This window comes from Heterocephalus glaber, unplaced genomic scaffold (assembly GCF_053883595.1).
Source record: "Heterocephalus glaber isolate CG9 unplaced genomic scaffold, H.glaber_assembly_v1.0 deba00001760, whole genome shotgun sequence".
NCBI lineage: Eukaryota > Metazoa > Chordata > Mammalia > Rodentia > Bathyergidae > Heterocephalus > Heterocephalus glaber.
This window is the reverse complement of record NW_028258457.1, coordinates 8,028,994-8,047,374: the sequence shown is the minus strand read 5'-3', so window position 1 is coordinate 8,047,374 and position 18,381 is coordinate 8,028,994. Positions and strand designations below refer to the sequence as shown.

At 55.3% G+C, this 18,381-nt stretch overlaps 1 protein-coding gene across 5 annotated transcripts in view; it reads left to right on the top strand.

The window, feature by feature from the left end:
• The window catches only part of Smarca4 (SWI/SNF related BAF chromatin remodeling complex subunit ATPase 4), a 92,865-nt gene that overhangs the window by 70,630 nt on the left and 3,854 nt on the right, over nucleotides 1–18,381 (top strand). For 3 of the 5 annotated variants that reach the window (XM_021245149.2, XM_087201603.1, XM_087201602.1), the window contains 5 exons: nucleotides 1,257–1,484; nucleotides 1,741–1,839; nucleotides 2,092–2,169; nucleotides 2,726–2,944; nucleotides 9,133–9,386. In XM_021245149.2, the coding sequence (XP_021100808.1) occupies nucleotides 1,257–1,484; nucleotides 1,741–1,839; nucleotides 2,092–2,169; nucleotides 2,726–2,944; nucleotides 9,133–9,386 (878 nt within the window). The remainder of the gene's footprint in view (nucleotides 1–1,256; nucleotides 1,485–1,740; nucleotides 1,840–2,091; nucleotides 2,170–2,725; nucleotides 2,945–9,132; nucleotides 9,387–18,381) is intronic. The other 2 variants (XM_021245152.2, XM_021245151.2) reach the window with 1 other exon arrangement.

Genomic DNA, 18,381 nt, shown 5'->3' with positions numbered 1-18,381 from the left:
AGCCTGTGCCCATGCGGCCCGCCTGTGTGCGCCCAGACACCAGCGTCTTACACGCAGCAGCTGCAGAGTGAGCAGAGCGCCCCTGCCCAACATAAAGCTCCACGGTTTGGGGCTTCTTGGTACAGACACCAGAGGCACACAGCAAAGAGCCCTTTCCGTCCCCAGCCCCCCTGCCCTTGGGACCCAAACCACATAACCAGGCACATGCCTGTGGTGTTGGCAGTGGGTGTCCTCGACTCCCCCGGGACACCTGCAAACCTCCTCCCCAGTGCACCATCCTGGGGGGTCCTCAGAAGCCCAGTTGGCCGTGTCCTGCTTCTGTTTATCAGAATGACCACTGGCCCTCGGGGCCCCTTGTCCTTCTCAGAGGACTTGTGCGAGGCACCTTGCAGGTCACTTGCCTCTGCCATCTAGTTCCACTCCCGTGGTGGGGTCCAGATGTGTCCTTCAGCCCAGCAGCCCCAGCATAATCAGTGTGTAAATCACTTCCATCTGAGGGAGGGGTGACCTGAGGGTCCCCTCCTGGCCCATGTGGGTAGTTCCCTGATGACTGGCCAGGTTTCCAGGAGACGGGCAAAGCCCCAGCCAGCAAGCAGAGGCTGGGGAGCCTGCTGTGGCAGAGAGGGAGTGTGGTGATGTAGGGTGAGGGTGGCCTTCGGCACTTCTATCCTTGCCACTGGTGCAGTTCTTAAACAGTCCTGAGGCAGGGGCCATCTCGGGGAGCCTCCTGACTCTGCGCTAGGGATGACAGGGAGAACAGTGTTTGCGGCCATGACTGCCACATCAGCGCTGACTGCCCCATCACTGGGCTGCACTCCTCACATCCTGCATCCTTTAATCCACACAGCAGCCTCGAGAGAGGCCAGGGTCTGCAGGGTGGAGGCTGAGAGAGGTTAGCCAGCCTCAGGCCTGCACTGCACAGTTAGCAGGTGCCCATGCTTGTGGCTAGATGAGGCACCTTGTGCTGCTGGCATGGCTCGGCCTTTAAACCATGATGTGGCCATGCCAAGGACACATGGGCCCCTGGGAATGTGAGTCCCAGGAGTCACGCTTTCTTTCCAAGTGTGTGTCGGGAGGACAGTAAGGCAGAGTCACTTCTGGACTCCATAAGCGCCCGAGGCCCCCAGGGACAAATTCCACAGGCCTGGTCCCATCCCCAAGCCCTAGCTCCTGAGGTTGCTGGTCAGGACAGGCAGACTGGCCCGGCTTGAGTGGCAAAGGGGACCCAGCATGGAACTGATGGCCACCTCCCGCAGGACCTGCAAGCGCAAGACCGGGCACACCGCATTGGGCAGCAGAACGAGGTGCGCGTGCTCCGCCTCTGCACCGTGAACAGTGTGGAGGAGAAGATCCTGGCGGCTGCCAAGTACAAGCTCAACGTGGACCAGAAAGTGATCCAGGCGGGCATGTTTGACCAGAAGTCGTCCAGCCACGAGCGGCGCGCCTTCCTGCAGGCCATCCTGGAGCACGAGGAGCAGGACGAGGTGAGCGCAGTGCCGGGCCCGGCCCCGGCCCCTCCCCGCGTGAGTGGTGGACGCATGAGCGGCTTTCATTTTTGGTTTTGTACCTTTTTTTGCACTCTTATTTTTTTTGCATCCCTTTGGAGTAAAGGGAGTGTGGGCTGAGCGGAAAGAGGATGAGTATTTGCTTTCCCTTTGAAGTGGTTTTTTTTTTCTGAACTGCTGGTGACAGACGCCGGATTGACAGCCCTGGAGACTGAAGTCCTCTATTTATCCACAGAGCAGACACTGCAGCACGGGCAGCGGCAGTGCCAGCTTCGCCCACACGGCCCCTCCGCCAGCGGGCGTCACCCCCGACTTGGAGGAGCCACCTCTAAAGGTGAGAGGGGTAGTTCAGTCTCCACGCCCATTCAATCCTCGGCTTCTCAGCTGAGACGGCCAGCAGGGCCCTGGTCCCACGGAAGTGCGTGTGCGTGTGCGTGTGTGAGCCTCTCGCTGCCGTGTGGCCCCATCCACCGCAGCCACACCGGGTCGCCAGCTCATTTCCCATGGACGCCGCCGCTCACCTCCGAGCCCGGCTGCCACCCAGCCCGGCCCCGCCGCCGTCCACTAAAGCCTTGTAATCTTGTAGGAGGAAGACGAGGTGCCTGATGATGAGACGGTCAACCAGATGATTGCCCGGCACGAGGAGGAGTTCGACTTGTTCATGGTGAGCTCCACGGCTGGCTGGGGAGGGACAAGGCAGCTGCTGTGCCCCGGGCATCTTCAGGGTGCTCTACGGGGTTTGTGTCCACACTCTGCCAACGCCACAGTTGCAGTGCCGGTGCTGGCTGGTGCTCCCACCAGCGAGTGCAGCTGGGCAGGTCTCGGGGTCACTCGTGCGTCCTGTGGCCTCATCTTCTGACCCTGACCCTAGAGCACATCTTACAGACAGCAGGGAGTCCTCTGTTCTGTGTGTGGCCCTTGTCCCGCTGGCCCTGCAGTGACTCTCCTAAGGCCCCACCCCTTACAGAGGGAGTTAATGCCGTCCAGGGCAGGGGGCTATCGTGGGCCCAGTGACAACATAAAGTGAGGCCAGCCTGTTTAGCCTGGGAGGACGGTGTCATGCACGGAGGTGCTCCTGTGGAGCTGCCAGCCGCTGCCCTCTGCTGGGGTCCACACCCACAGGGCTTCCTGTCCCATTATTCCGTGGTGGCCTGGCCCCAGCCACCCCACAGCTGTGGTTGTCCCCGTGCTGAGCCCCGTCTCCCTCTCTCCACCTCCAGCGCATGGACCTGGACCGCCGGCGTGAAGAGGCTCGCAACCCCAAACGGAAGCCTCGTCTCATGGAGGAGGACGAGCTCCCATCCTGGATCATCAAGGATGATGCGGAGGTGGAGCGGCTGACGTGTGAGGAGGAGGAGGAGAAAATGTTTGGGCGTGGCTCCCGCCACCGCAAGGAGGTGGACTACAGCGACTCGCTGACAGAGAAGCAGTGGCTCAAGGTACATGCCGGAGAGGGCTGCAGCCTGCAGGCTGGCCTGGTGGGGCTGGGGCAGGCGCAGGGCCCACAGCTCCTTGTGGTGGCCTCAGTAACTGCGCCGCTGCTGCCTTGGGCCTCGGAAAGCGAGGCGAGGTGAGGCGTAGGGAAAGCAGTGGTAAGCAAGTGCTCCTCGGGGCATGATGGGCAGGGCCCTCGAGCTGAGCTCCTCGCCTGCTCTGGGACAGGACGTGGCTGGCATTGCCCGGCACGCCGCTGATGTGGAGGTGACACAGCCCTCATTCAGCAGCTGAGTCATCCTGGCGGTGCCTGGATCCCTGTGTGGGCCTCCCCAGCCCGGGGGCACCCTGCCAGGTGCCTGGCCTCGAGGTCACCCTGGCCCTGTGGTGACAGATCAGACCCTTCCCACCTTGGGGTTCTGAGACAGGGCTGGTGCCTAAGGGTGCAGCCCTGACACTGTGTGGTGGGGGCAGCCTGGAAACAGCCCTACCCAGAAGGCTGCTGTCACTCAGGGACTGGGCCACACACCCCGCCCATGGAGCTATTACGCAGGCCTGGGGGGCGGGGGGGCTGTCACTCAGGGTGGGTCTGCCCTGCTGCTCCCCAGGGCACACAGAGCCTCGAAGGGGAGTCCCAAAGGAGAGGAGGAAAAGGGCCCACTACAGGCCAGCCCTGTGTGTCTGGGGCAGCAGCGTCCTTTCCATGTGAGGTGAGCCAGCTGCTGATGTAGCTTGTTTGAGGCACAGTTCACATGTTGTGCTAACACCCATTAGGGTGTCTGGCTTAATAGTCTTGGTGGATTTTTTGCAATACTGGGTTTGAACCCAGGGCCCTGCCTGTGCTGGCCCAGGGCTCTACCACAGAGCCGCACTGGGAGTTGGAAGTTGCTAGTGTGATAGAGCTTTTAGACAAGCCCCCCTCACCTCCCAGGCTGCTGTTCCAGCCCAGCCACGGCTGCACTCCAGTGCCTGTTGAGGACATCGTGTCCCGGTGGAATCACAGGCTTTGAGACTGGCGTAGGGCTGCTCCCTCTGGCCTAGTGTTTGTGAGGCTCACCCGTGCTGTAGCACACAGAGCGCTGCACTCCCTCCCGGCTGGATGGTGCAGTGTCACTCGTGAATCACTGTTGTCCTCCCATTGGTGACAGGTGTGTGGGTGTGAGTGTTTCAGGGCTACTGTGGACATTCATGTGGACGGACACAAGCTTTGATTTTTCTTGCATATATATCTGGAGTGGCATTGCTGGAACAAACAGTAATTCTGTGCTTTAACATTCCAAAAAACTGCTGTGGCTGGGCATGGTATCCCATGCATAAAATCTCAGCACTCGGGGAAGCTGAGGCAGGAAGATTGCAGTTTTGAGCCCAGTTTGGGCAATTTATCAAGGCCCTGTCTTAGCAGTAATAAATGAGCAGGGCTGGGGATGTAGCTCAGTGTGAAGGCCCCACGTTCCATCCCTTAATGAGGGGATGGGGGCAGATGGACAGCAGACACAAAGAGCACAGGACTCTGGCAGAGAGCTTTCCAGGTAGCTATAGAGGGACAGTTGCCTCCCCACTTGGTCCACGTCTCGCTTCCACCTCTGCTTTGGCAGGGGGTGTGCAGCGCCACCTCATTGTGCTTGGGGCTGCGTGGATGCTGTTTACAGCTGAGTGGCCATTGTTCCAGCTTCTGTAGAGAACGTGGCTTCACACCCTTTGGCCCCCTTTCTTTTCTTTTCTTTCCTTTTTTTTGGTACTGGGGCTCAAACTCAGGACCTCGAGCTTGCCAGGCAGGCACTGTGACTCTGAGCTAAATCCTCGGCATGGCCCTCTTTCTGGTTAGGTTGTTAAGGGGGCTGTTTTATTTCAATTAAGTTGTCTCACTATGTTGCCCAGGCAGGCCCCAAACTCAGACAATCCTCCTACCTCAGCCTACCAAGTCCTGGGGGCCACAGGCCATGCATGCCCAAGTGCCCTGGCCTGTGCCCATGTTGAAAATGTGTCGTGCTCTTATGAAACCCTAATGGTGCTTTAGGCGATGCAGATATTTGTTCTCATTCTGTGGGCTCTCTTCTCACCTTCTTCGGGTGTCGTTTGGAACTCAAGATTTTTACTGTGTTTGTCATGTAACTTCTTCTTTTTTGTCACATCTGAGAAGCTGTTGCCAAACCCAAGGTAACAGATTTATGCTTATAGTTTCTTCTCAGAGTGTTACAGTCTTACACTCATCATTAGGTTCTTGATCCTTTTTTTTGAGGGGGGGTTACTGGGGATCATACTCGGGTCCTTCCACCTGCACAGCAGGCGGCGAAACCACTGAGCTAAATTCCCGGCTCTCTTGATCCATTTTTAATTAAATTTGATTATGCTGTGAAACAGGGCCCAGTGCATGGGTGGCCAGGTTGCCTGGCACACTCTTTTTTTTTTTTTTTTGGTACTGGAGATTGAACTCAGGACCTTGGGCTTTCAAGGCAGGTGGCGGGACCATTGAGCTAAATCCCCAGCCCGCAGCACTCATTTTTGTCCTTGATTTTAACAGCTTTGATTAGCACATGCGTGCAGTGACCACTTTCCTCGTAGGGAGTGAAACGTGGACGTGGCACAGCTTCATTCTTTGTATGCCTCCTTTCCCTTGCCTCTTTCCTTCTCCCTGCATCTCTCGGCCCCTTTCCCATTTGCAGAAGATCTATTTTAAACCGAGCGTGGTGGCACACACCTGTCATCCCAGCACTCAGGAGGCAGAGCAGGATTGCAGATTTGAGCCAGCCTGGGCAATTTAGCAATTTAAGAGAGACCCTATCTCAAAATTAAAAATAAATAAAAGAGGGCTGAGGATTTAGCTCAGTGGTGCCGCTGCCTGCCTCGCAAGTGCATGGTCCCGAGTTCAGTCCCCGGTACCCAACTAAATAAATTAATTAAATAACAGATAAGACTGTAACTCAGGGGCCAGGGATTTAGCTCAGTGGTTCCGCCGCCTGCCTCAAAACCACAAGGACCCAAGTCCAATCCCTGGTACCAAAAAAAAAAAAAAAGAATGTAACTCAGTGCAAAGGTTCAGGGTTCAATTCCCAGTACTGCAAAAAAAAAAAAAAAAGTGATAATTATTTGGTTTATTTAAAAAATCTGTATTAGGGGGCTGGGGATTTAGCTCAGTGGTTCTGCTGCTTGCCTGGAAAGCACAAGGACCCGAGTTTGAGCCCCGGTACCAAAAAAAAAAAAATTCTCTATTAGGTCCGGGGATTTATTTAACTCAGTGGTGCCGCTGCCTACCTTAAAAGTGCAAGGTCCCGAGTTCAATCCCCAGTACCCCCCCCAAAAAAAAATTCCTGCAGATAAAAATCTGTATTAGAGATAGGTACTATGGTTCACACCTGTAATCCCAGCGTTCAGAAGGCTGAGGCAGGATTGCTGTTGGTTCAAGACCAGCCTGCACCCTATCTCAAAAAAAAAAAAAGATGTATCTTTGTTTCTTATTATCTGCCTTTTACTTTGCTCTTTATTTATACTTGCTTGGTTCTGTGGTGCACATCTATAGTCCTAGCACTTGGGAGGCTGAGGTGGGATGATCACTGTAAGTTTGAGGCCAGCCTTGAATACACAGCAAGACCTTGTCTCAAAAAACAAATCAAAAGCCAGGTGTGGTGGAACAAGCCTGTAATCCTAGCACTAAGGAGGCTGAGGCGTGAGGATCACCTGGGAGTTTGAAGCCAGCCTGGGCTATATAGTGAGTTTGAGGCCAGCCTGAACTACATAGCGAGATACTGTCTGAAAAAAAAAAAAAATCAAAAAGACTAAATTATTTATACTTGGGATTCTCATTTAAAACAAGAATATGTGTCTGATTTATTTGGCCTAACATTATGGTCTCACGGTGCATTCATTTTCCTACAGGTGACTCAAGTTTAACCTTTTTATGACAGGGTAATACTCTGTTTTGTGTAAATACCACACTTTCTTTATCCATTTATCTATTAATGAGTGGATAAAGGACTCTTAACATTAGCATTTGTTGAAGAGACTTTTTTCCCACATCTTGCTGTGTTTCATTCAAGTTTCTGGCTCCGAAGAATATGGAAGAGGCCCTGACTATCCTGGGCTACTGACTGGCACATAATTGGTGTCGTTTTCTGGCAGCTGCTCTGGCACCCTGGGTACCAGAAGTCTTCGGGATTCTGTGCCCTGTGCTGTCACCTGTGGCAGAGCACACAGCCTCAGCAGCGTCGCTCATGGAAACTCCTGTCCTCAGTGGTTGGAGGCCACGGCATGGGCAGGGAGAGTCCAGCCTCGGTTCTTGGCTTGTGGCCAGCTCACTCAGCCTCTGCCTTCATCGCCTGTGGCCTTGTCGTCTGTCTTCCTGCGTGTCATTTTCTATCTAATAAGGACACATGTCCTGGGCACAGTGTCCCAGACCTTAATCCCAGCTCCTCAGGAGGCTGAGGCAGGAAGATTGAAGTTTGAGCCCAGCCTGGGCAAAGTAAAAAATAACGAGTGAAATAAATAAATAAATAAATAACATAGCATAACATAACATAACATAACATAACATAACATAACATAACGGGTGGGGGTGGAGCTCAGTGGTAGGGCAGCCTAGGTGTGAGGCCTGGTTCTGCAGAAAGGAAGGAAAGATGCTAACACTGGATTTAGGACCACTCAGTCCTCATCCTGACATCTGCAAAGACCAGTTTCCACTATCTTAGTCTTTTTTTTGGGGGGGGGGGTTACTGGGGATAGAACTCAGGACCTTGCACTTGAGGGGCAGGTGGCAGAACCACTGAGCTAAATCCCTGGCCCTAAAGACCAGTTTCCAAACAAGCCCCTTCTCGGTTCCAGTGCATGTGGATGTGACTCGGGAGGGTGCTGTTAGACCCTCCTTCCTGGGTGCTCAGCGGTGCTGAAGGCCCTGCCCTGTGCCTGCTGTGCTCCCCCAGCACTCCTCAGAGGCCCCAACCCTCCTCCTGGTGAGCTGTGCGTCACCATAGCTCTACTGTCTACGTCCACTGGCTGCCATGTCCTCGGGGCCAAGGCTGGGTCACCATCAGAGGTATAACTGAGGCGATGGCGCTCAGCCCAGTGGCACACGCCTGTCCTCCCAGCACCCTGGGAGGCTGAGGCAGGAGGATTGCAAGTTCCAGCCCAGCCTGGGCAGCTAAGAGACTTAATGTTTGGCCCTGTCTCAGAATGAACAGATAAGGGCTGGGGGTGTAGCTCAGTGTAAAGGCCCTCCATTGAATTCCTAGTACCACAAAGACAAAGAGACATGGACGCAGTCAGTCCTCCTGGGCCCAGCCCACCCCTTTTCGGGTGCCAAGGCCCCCTGGAACCTGGCTTCGAGTCCTGGGTTCATGGATGAGACATATACAGTAGTTTTTTGAGAAGTGGTGGCCAGGGATTCTTCCAGAATCCCCACTCCCATGGTGCCTTTCTTCTCAGCAGTGTCACCGACAGTGGTATAGTCCTTGGGAGTGGTTGCTACCTGTGCTGAGAAAAGCAGAACAGCAGGAAGAGAGCGGGGCCAGGGCAAGACTCAGTGGTGAGTGCCTGCCAGCCACCCAAGAGAAAAAGGAAATCACCTCATTGCCTGCAGAGGCGAAAGTGGCCCAGGTGCACTACGCACTTCGGCCCAGAGCAGGCGCTCCACTCGACAGTCAGCAGTCATTCCAGGAACTGACAGGAAAGACACTGGGACATGGCACTGGGAGCTCGGGACCACTTCAGTGCCACTGAACTAGAGCCCTAAATATGGCTACAGTGAGCCGGGCACGGGGACACATGCCTGTAGTACCAGCTTCTCAGGAGGCTGAGGCAGGAGGATGGCAGGTGGTAGGCCAGCCTGGGCAACTTAGGTCCTGTTCCAAAATGAAAAAATGCAGGGCTGGAGCTCAGCAAGAAGGGCCTGAATTGAACCTCAGTGCAGGGGTGGGAGTTGAAGTGGTCGGTTTTGAGCTAGGTGTGATTCATCCCAGTTTTTAGAAAGAGCCAGGGAGAGGCTGGGCAGGGCTGCGGATGCTGTGCCCTCTGAGCAGAGGGCCAGCGGCCACATCCTGTGTCTCTGTATGGTGTCAGCAGGGCCGCACGGCTCTTGCAGGATAGGCTTGGGGCAGGGTGGGAGGATGGGGGCTCCGCCCTGCCGGGCCCTCAGCGCGAGTCTCGGCCTCTGTGTGTCAACCCGGGTGCTGGCTGTCCTATTTTACTACTATTGACCCTGAAGGCCATCGAGGAGGGCACGTTGGAGGAGATCGAAGAGGAGGTCCGGCAGAAGAAATCCTCGCGAAAGCGCAAGCGGGACAGCGATGCCGGCTCCTCGACACCGACCACCAGCACCCGCAGCCGCGACAAGGACGACGAGAGCAAGAAGCAGAAGAAGCGTGGACGGCCGCCCGCTGAGAAGCTCTCCCCAAACCCGCCCAACCTCACCAAGAAGATGAAGAAGATCGTGGACGCCGTGATCAAGTACAAGGACAGGTAAGCAGAGGGGCACGGGCTGAGTGGGCCAAGGCCAGTGGGCACCGTGCCCTGCACAGGGGCGCTCTGGGGACCTACGGTGGTTTGAGCCCAGGGGCAGTGGTGCCGTGGTGGCTGGTGTCTCATGGCAGGGAGGCCTCGTGGCCAGAGCAGAGCCAGCAGGTTTCCTGCTGCAGACCGTCCCCGTCCCTGTCAGACTCGTGAGCTCAGGGAGGCATGTGCGTCCCCTGGGCCAGGACCTCCAGTGCTGCCACACAGGCGGAGTTGGGGCCCAGGTGGGGACTTGCTCCATCTTCCACTGCCCAGGGTATTGTTCCCCTCCCTGGTACACACTGGCCAGTGCCGTCCCCTAACCGCAAGGTTGAGCAGCTCGGTGTTAGTGACCGTCTGCAGTGCCACAGTGCCATGGCGAAGGTTTAGCAAGTGGCGGCAGTTGCTGTGCTAAATGAATGACAAACTGCGCTTTAGCAGATTTTATTGTTGGAAGAGAAACAGTGATATGAGGAAATGAGTTCACCTTCTCTGGCTAGATCTGAAAATGTCGTGTCTGTTCTCAAGGATAAACGCTGATTCCACACCTCGCCGCTGAGGCAGATGCACAGAGAGGGGCTCACACCTCTAAACTACAGAGCTTAAATGTGTAGGTGCAGTGCCCGCCGTGCTGACCCCTGGTGGAAACGACTGCTCCCTTGTTCTTTCTGAGGTGCTGGGAGGCACCCTGGCCTCTCACCCCCCTCCGTCCTCAGCCCTGCGTGGGTTTATTTCTAACATTCTTGACTTTGAATTACCAAAGTGAAGAATTCCTTTGAAAGCCAGTGAGGAAAGGAGGGTGGGCTGTGGGTCAATCCTGCTGTTTGGGAAATGTGTGTAGAGAAGAAGCCAGGGAGGGAATATGGACAAGACCCTGTAAGGCAGCACATGCTCTGGAAGAAACCCTGGAACAGGCGTTTGTATCCAGTGACCAAGAAATTAGACTTCGCAGAAGGAAGAACATCTGTTCCTCGAGGGCTCCTGCCGTGGGCTATGGGCCCAGGTCCCTCAGAGACAGCTGTTCAGAGAGGGGAGGGGTGCTCCGACCGACGCATGCACAGCTGACATCAGGAGATGCGTGCACCCCAGCATGGCCACGGCCCTGTAAGCATCAGCAGGCGCAGGGCCGCTGAACTTCCTATCCTGCCCAGGGGAGGCGTGGGCAGCTCTGTTGTCACCCCACCTGCAGAGCAGCAGGGCCATGATCTCCCAAGACAGGATCTACCTGGTGGCCACCTCCAGGAGAATGGATCCTTAGTGATGTGATGGTACAGCAGGACTCCCAACAGCTAGGAACACAGACATTCCTGCTGCATAGTCTAGAGACAGGGTCTACTTGTTTGGCCTAGGCTGATCTCTTACCTCCTGGGTGCAAGTGATTGTCCTGCCTCAGCTTCCCAAGTAGCTCTATGGAGAATCCTTTTGTTGAATGAAAAAAGCAAGGGCCTGGGATTTAGCTCAATGGTTCTGGTGCCTGCCTCGAAACCGTAAGGTCCCAAGTTCGATCGCCGGTACCATAAAAAAAAGAAAAAAAGAAAAAAGCAAGACACTGAAGAGCACCCACACAGTGCCTCTGGTCATGTGAAGGTCACAAGCCAGCCAAGGGTGTGGGACACAAAACAGCGGAGACCTACAGCAGGGTAACAGGACACGGGCAGGCACCGGCCTCTGGGTTCTGGGATTGCTCTGCCTGTAGATCTGGACATGGACACGGCTGCATCAAGATGCATGGGTCAGGTGTGTGCACTTCCCTGCATTCAGTGAACCTTGTTTTAAAGACTTAGAAATAAGCGTTGTCAATAAGGTCTTGGGTGTTTCTGGCGAAGACAGTACCCTGTGATTCTCTGCCTTCCTGGAGAATCCTCCTTCACATCACATTCAGTTGCTTGTCGTGTGACAGAAGAACAAACAGCTCGCTGGCTGCTCAGCAAAATACACTGCGACCTGGGAATGCCCGGCAAGTTGAAGGCTGCTGCAAGCGAGGAAGTGACTGGTCTCCCACCGGCTGTGTCACCAGACTTCTGCCTTCTGTGGGGATCCCGAGGCCCAGTGCTGAGAACGCTGAAGCCAGGGTTGCTGCTGCGCTACTTAAGTATGTTCCACCCGAGGAGTGAGGGCCAGGCCTCGGTGGGGTTGGATGTATGGTTTCTGTCTTTTTCTGCAGTAGTAGGAATGGAAGTCAGGGCCTTGCACAAGCTAAACAAGCACTGCACCACTGAGCTACATCCTAGCTCCTTTTACTTTGAAACAGCCTCACCAAGGCTGGTCTTGAATTTGTGGTTCTTCCCCCTCAGCCTCCCAGACAGCTGAATTGCAGGCGTGTGTCTTCACGCCTGGCAGTGCGGGTTTCGGGGTGTGGGTGGATTCATGGGACCCAGAGTCCCAGCAGCCTGGGAAAAGCCGTGGAGGGTGATGGGTGGCACAGGGTCCCCAGGGCTATCGGTCGAAGCAGCACAGCCTGCCCCGTCCCCTGGTCTGTCGGTGGTCCATGAGGGGACGTCAGCCCAGGCCCATCAGCTCAGGAGATACCAGTAGCTTTTCTGGTTGGAAAACTACCTTATTTGGTAGATAATTTCAGAGAAATTATGTTTAGGGACAAACATCTCATTTAGTGGAGGATTTTGACGTTTCTAACTAAATTGGGAAATCACCTCCCTGGGTGCCACGATTCTTAGGAGGACTTGGAGCAGCTGGGAGCCGTCACACTCATGCAAGGGTCACAGTCAGCGGGAGGAAAAGGTGCAGACTGCAGCCTTCTGGGTCCTCTGCCCTCCTCCTGTGGGATTGGGCTCTGCAGAAGGGATTCAGGGTGCTGCCAGTGGGAGCCCTGGTGGCTGTCACTGCCTGGTCACATGGACACAGCTGGCCTCCCATCTCTAGACCTGACACCGTGATCCCACCCCAGCACCCTGTGTGACCTGTGTCCCCCAGGTGACCAAGCTCCCATCAGGAAGGACATGTGGAGGGGCTCAGGGATCACCCTGCAGCCGTCCAGGGCAGCACCCACACACAACCGCCGCCCAAGGACGAGCACAGGTCAGCATGGATGGTACAATCTGGCTCTGTTGGCCTCTCCTGGAGCTCTCTGTTGCTCCTTTCCAGAAGAGGAAAAATTGAAGGAAAACATTTGGATTTTTAAAAAATTTCCTTCTAGAACCCACTAACTAGTTCAGTTCTGTAATTGAATTAAATATGGAACCTGAAGGAGCCGCTCACTGCTACAAACCGCCCCTTGGGAACACAGAGATTACAGATGTCTCTGCCATTCTTGCTGAGTCAGAACCTGCCTTGTTGAGCAGGAGCGTGTTGCTGCTGGTACTGTCCCTAGGGACGCTTTGGTGGCAGCAGGCTGTCTGTCCCTCCACCCCAGCAGCTGTGGAGGGCAAGAGATGCCCTCGATTGTATTTAATGTGGCTCACAGGCCCGTGTGTGGTCACCTCTGTGCTGCTCCCACCAGGCACACACAGCGTCTTACTCAGGAGACTTCTCCATCCATTCGCACTCAACCTCATGGCCAGCAGCCAGTGCCTCCAAGGCTCCTGAGTGCTGTGGGGTGACCCAGCCCAGCGTGTGGCAGTGCCTAGCCCAGTATGGTGTGCGCCTGGGTGCAATGAAAAGGCCCTGCCTAGGGCTGGGGATTTAGCTCAGTGGTTCTGCCACCTGCCTCGCAAGCACAAGGTCCCAAGTTCAATCCCTAGTACAAAAAAAAAAAAAATTGCCAGATGTGGTGGCACACACCTGTAATCCCAGCACTCAGGAGGCAGAGGCAGGAGAATTGCTGAGAGTTCAAGACCAGCCTGGGCTACCTAGTGAGTTCAGGGCCAGCCTGAACTACAGAGCGAGACCGTGTCTCAAAAAAAAAGAAAAGGCCCTGCCTGCAGCAGGGGAGTTTGGGGTTCCACAGCACCGTGTGCGTCACTAGCCAGTGGCAAGGACCTGGGCCAGCAGGTCTGCCGGGGAAGAGGAGCAGCAAGAGTCACAGGCAGGGGGCTGCATGCAGAGGCCTAGAGGCTGGAGGAAGCCGGGCACCGCTGAGCCAGCACTGAGGAATTTGGGACGCCCTCAGGCCACACGCCTGCCTGCAACAGAGTGTGTATCCTTGTGATCACCAATCTCAAACCTGCCAAAACCCCAACCTGAAAAGTGGCTGGTGTGTGTGAGGCTCCGGGTTCCACAAATAAAAGAGAAAGCAGAAGGAAGAGATGAAACAGAAGTCACAACTTTCACCTTTAGAATGGAAACGTGCACAGGCTCAGGTCTGGGTCGGACCCCATCACAGGGCGGCGAGTGCGGCTTGGGAACCCAGTGGCAGCTGGTGGCTGAGGCAGCACATCCTGGCCCTCATTGGTGCTTTGGGAAGGTGAAGCAAGATGTGACACTGGATGGCACTGCCTCAGCTGACAGGGCCAGGCCCCCATGGGCCCCTCAGCCCTCCTGCTGTAGCCTGGCTTCATGGGGACCACGTTCCGGCAGGAATCGTGGCTCCAGAGCTTACTTGCGCTGGAGGCTATGGCAGAGAACATGTGCTCTTAGGAGATGCACTGAGGGACAGCTCCGGACATCGTCACCCACATGGGCCCCTAGAGTGTCCCAGAGCTCGAGAGTTTTCCTGTCTCTAGGGCCGGGATTTAGCTCAGTGGTTCTGGCGCTTGCCTTGCAACCGCAGTGTCCTGAGTTCTATTCCTAGTACCAAAAAAAAAAGAGTGTTCCTGTCTCTGGGCCTTAGTTACACCTCGGCGGTGCAGGGGTAAAGTCCAAGTGGGGCTGTGGAGAGGGCGGGCTGAGAGGACGAGCTGGCCCAGGTGTGAGGTGATGGCAGGGTTAAGGGATGTCGCCAGGGCCAAGGCCTCACCACCGTTCCCTCTGCTCTCCCCGAGCCCTGCACCTCCTCGGGAGAACCCGAAACAGGGCCTTGAGAGGTGAACAGCTGTGTCTCATGCAAGAACAGCCACACTGGGGTACACAGGTCACTGGTGAGCCGCGACAGGGCTTGCCACGTGGGTGGGGGCCGCCCACAGAGGGCCAGAGGGGAGCCCCAGGGCACCCTGGCTCCAGGTATGTGGTCAGCACTGGCAGCTTGGCACCTGGCCCAGAGGCTGGTACTGTGCAGGTCCTGGCGGATGAGGGCCCAGGGGCTCTGCATCACAGCCGGAGCTGCGCCAGGCAACCTGTGACTGCTCCCTTGTCGGCAGGCTAAGGCTGCCTTGGAACTGGCTGGAAGCTCCGCACAGCCTGCTGCTAAGGCTCTCTCTGCACTGGCTCTGTGCCCTGTGGAGCCGGTCACATGCCAAGGAAAACAGCTGGTTCAAGCAGCTATAAACCCAGAACGCACATGTACAACACAGCAGCCCTCTGCACTGCATGTCTGTGTGCAGAGCTGGTGGCTTTGGGTGGCTCGGGGTCCCCTGGGCTGGGCCTTCACTGCAGCAGCAGGCTATAGCTGCTTCCTGTGTCTGGCGAGTGTGCAAAGCCTGTCAACCCAAAACCTCATGCTGTGCTCCTGCTAAACCACGGCACCCCAGGCACCTCGTTTCCGTATCAGGACCCTGTGGTCTGTGCCACTACACAGAGGCCACGAGGCATCCTCTTATCTCCGAGTGCCACTGTAGTAACAGCAGGGACATGAACACAACACTGCAGAGAAGTGTGCGTCCCGGGGCTGCTCCACCCAGTTGTGCAGCCACCCTTGAGCCTCCCTGGACCCTGGAGCCAGGGCTCACTCCCCGAGTCTACAGCCTCCCCCGACCCTTTTCCCGATAAGTGTGCTCGGCTTTGCTGTGGGCCTGTGGTCCCAGTTACTGCTGGTGTGGGGAGGCTGCTGCCCCCACAAAAAGGTGCCGCACCTGGGAGACAAGCCACCTTTTTGCTTCCACTGCTTACTATGCTGAGGGTCTCGCCTGCAGGATGGGGCTGCTGAAGTAAATGGTTTCCACGTGTTAGAGGGGAGGGGCCTGCCAGGAATTTTGAGCCTGGGACCTGGATTTCATTGTGCAACTGCTTAAAACTCATAAGGCGAAATGCTACAGTAGTACAGGGTCCACACCTGTAAATCCAGCAGGAGAACTGCAAGTTCAAATCCCATCTGAACAATTTAGCAAGAGCGTGTCTCAAAATTTAAAAAGGAGGGCCGGAGATTTAGCTCAGTTGTTTCGCCGCCTGCTGTGCAAGCGCAAGGACTCAAGTTCAATCCCTGGTACCAAAAAAAAAAAAAAAAAAACTTAAAAGGGCTCAGTATGAAGGCCCTGGGTTCAATCCCCAGTACCACCATCAAAAGAAACCCAAACAAAGACACTCCCTGATGAGTCTGCAGCCCAGGAAGAAAATGGAGGCTTGTGTGAGCTATGCCTTGGGACCCACAGCCTGTGAGCTCCTGAACGCTTCGACCGTGAGGCTTCCCCGAATGGGATAGTGTTCCAAGGTGCAGCCAGTCATAGCCAAGTTCGCACATGAATTTCACTCCACTTACTGTTTGTGAGTTTTCCCTATAGGTATGTGGATTTGCCCGGATTTTTGGTTTTTCTAATTCTCAAGGCAATATTTGACTTTACAGTGTGTCAGAAATGAAACCTAGAAATTGATTTTGTACTAAGAAAGTGCCTCTTTCCCACGTCTTGCTTGGCGGTGCACTCAGGCTGCTCAGATGCCATGCTGCTGAATCAGACTTGAAAATCCTCAGCTGTTCTTGTAGACCCTTGCTGGCTTGACCGATTGAGAATCAGAGAAAGGATGCCCCCATGAGAATCGGAAGAAAGGATGGCCCCAGGGCCAGCACCTTGAGAGATGTCACAGGAAGGTGGCCTGGTGTGGGCAGTGGGAAAGAGAGTGAGCTGGAGTCCTGCAGTGTAGGGTCCCCATCCACACTGGGCAACTGGGATCCATCTTGACTGCCATCTTCAGGTTGATTGCTTTTGCCTGGCTGAGGCTGTTGAAGCTCAGAGGATGGTGCTGTGATCCATTTGCAATGTCTGCCATGGTTAGAGGATGAGGCCAGGATGTCAGGAAGCCTTACCATCACTGAGGCAGAATTTGAGGACTCACAGCAGGAGTGAACTGAATCTGCAGATCAGCATACACACACAGAAATGGACTCACCACCTGTGATGTACAGCCTGAGAATTAAGATTTGATGTTTAGACTGGGGGTGAAGGTGCATTCCTATAATCCCTGCTAGTCAGGAGGCTGAGGCAGGAGGATGCAGATTTGAGACCAATTTAATAAGACCCTTTCTCAAAATAAAAAGGGCTAAGGGTATAGATTTGTAGTAGAGCAGTTATCTAGCACGCACAAAGCCCGGAGTTCAATTCCCAGCAATGCAAAAATATGTATTTTCAGGTGATTTTAGAAAAATCAAAGGAAGAATAATTCAAAATGTGAAAATCATATGAAATTCAAATTTCAGTATTCAAAAGTGATGTTTTATTGGAATGCAGCCCAAGGCCGTTACTTTATGTAGTGCCTGTGGCTGCTGTCTTCCAGCAGTGGCATAGCTGGGCACCTGCAGCAGAGAAGCCAGGTACCGCTGTCACCAGAAACATCTGTGACCCTTGATGTAAAACAACAGACAAGCAGGGCAGAGAGGAGGTGGAACCCAGGACTTGGCCTCAGTGACCAGGGCTTGACCCCTGCCTGCCTCTACGGTCCCATGTGTCCACAGCCAGCTCCTGTCTACTTTCTGGTTCCTCCATCTGCTGAGACAGGGACATGGGTGACTACCACGCAGGTCTGTCCTGCTCAGGGGCCTAGTGGTCCACTCCTTTTCATGTCATGGTTCTCTCTCAAAGACTGATGGACTTAAAGCGACCTAGAACGTCTCGGCATAGCATTTTGGGATCCCAGACAGAAAACAGGCTTTGACTGGAGGCCCCCAAGTTGTTCCTGGCCTGCTGCAAGATGAGCCCTGTGGACCCAGAGCTACCCACTCCCTTTTCCCTCCACTGCTGTCCCTCTCAGAGGCAGGACCTGGGGCCCTGGGAGCCCAGGGGATGAAGCTCAGCTCTCCCGAGCCACCAACCCTGCCCCGACGGGTGGCTGAAGTTTGGTGACACCCAGGGGCAGGACACGGAGGGAACCAGGCTGCCTGCTGCAAGCTGGTCTGGAACCGCGTCAGGTTCCTCCCGTCTGGGCCTCTGCTGGGGTCATGTCCCTTTCTGTGACAGAGCAGTGGCAGAGATGGAGGGAATCCCATTCCAGGAGTTGCAGTCAAGGTGGGAGAGTAAGGGCAGCAGTGGTGGCCTTGACTGCTATTGTCAGGGTCAAGTGGAAGCAGTGACATCAGGCCAGGAGGCATTGGGCGTGGTTGGCCCTGCAGGCTGGAAGCTCTTGGGGTTGGGAAGTTGGGGTACCTGGAGAGAGGCCACTGGGCTGAGACCTGGGTTCCCACCCCTGCTCTGCAGACCTGCAGCTTTCAGCCTAGCTGCGCATTGCTGTCTTCCCTTGCTGGGCAGTGTGTACCGAACACCCACCGCTGCCCAGCTTTGTCCCAGCCTCGATAAAGGGCCAAAGGCAGCTGGAGGGGACACGGGACAGGAGTGACCCAGCAGTCGGCCTAGCCTGGAGGATGTAAAGGGAAATACAGGCTCCTAGAAGAAAGCTCAATACCCCAGAGAGGCTGGCCAGGCAGAGACTTCTTGCCAGGACAGCAGGTCACCACATACAAGAGGATGCATGGCTGAGACATGGGGTCTGCTCCTCAGGGACACCATGAGGGGACAAGCCAGAGACCAGAGCTTGTATTTGTGATGAATGTGCTAGTCCCACCCAAGGGAAATGGGAAACGTGTGAGGCCTTGTGGCATACCAGGAGGTGCAAGTTAGAGCCAGAGGGACACCCAGTGTCGGAGAGTGGCTCCCGCCCATGGCCTGCCTGAGCACTTCCTGTCCTGCAGAAATTTCTAGGAGAAACAGTCCAGGTTCCCACCCCCACCTCAGTGTCCACAGCCACTTGCCAGCTTAGCCAACCCAGGGGG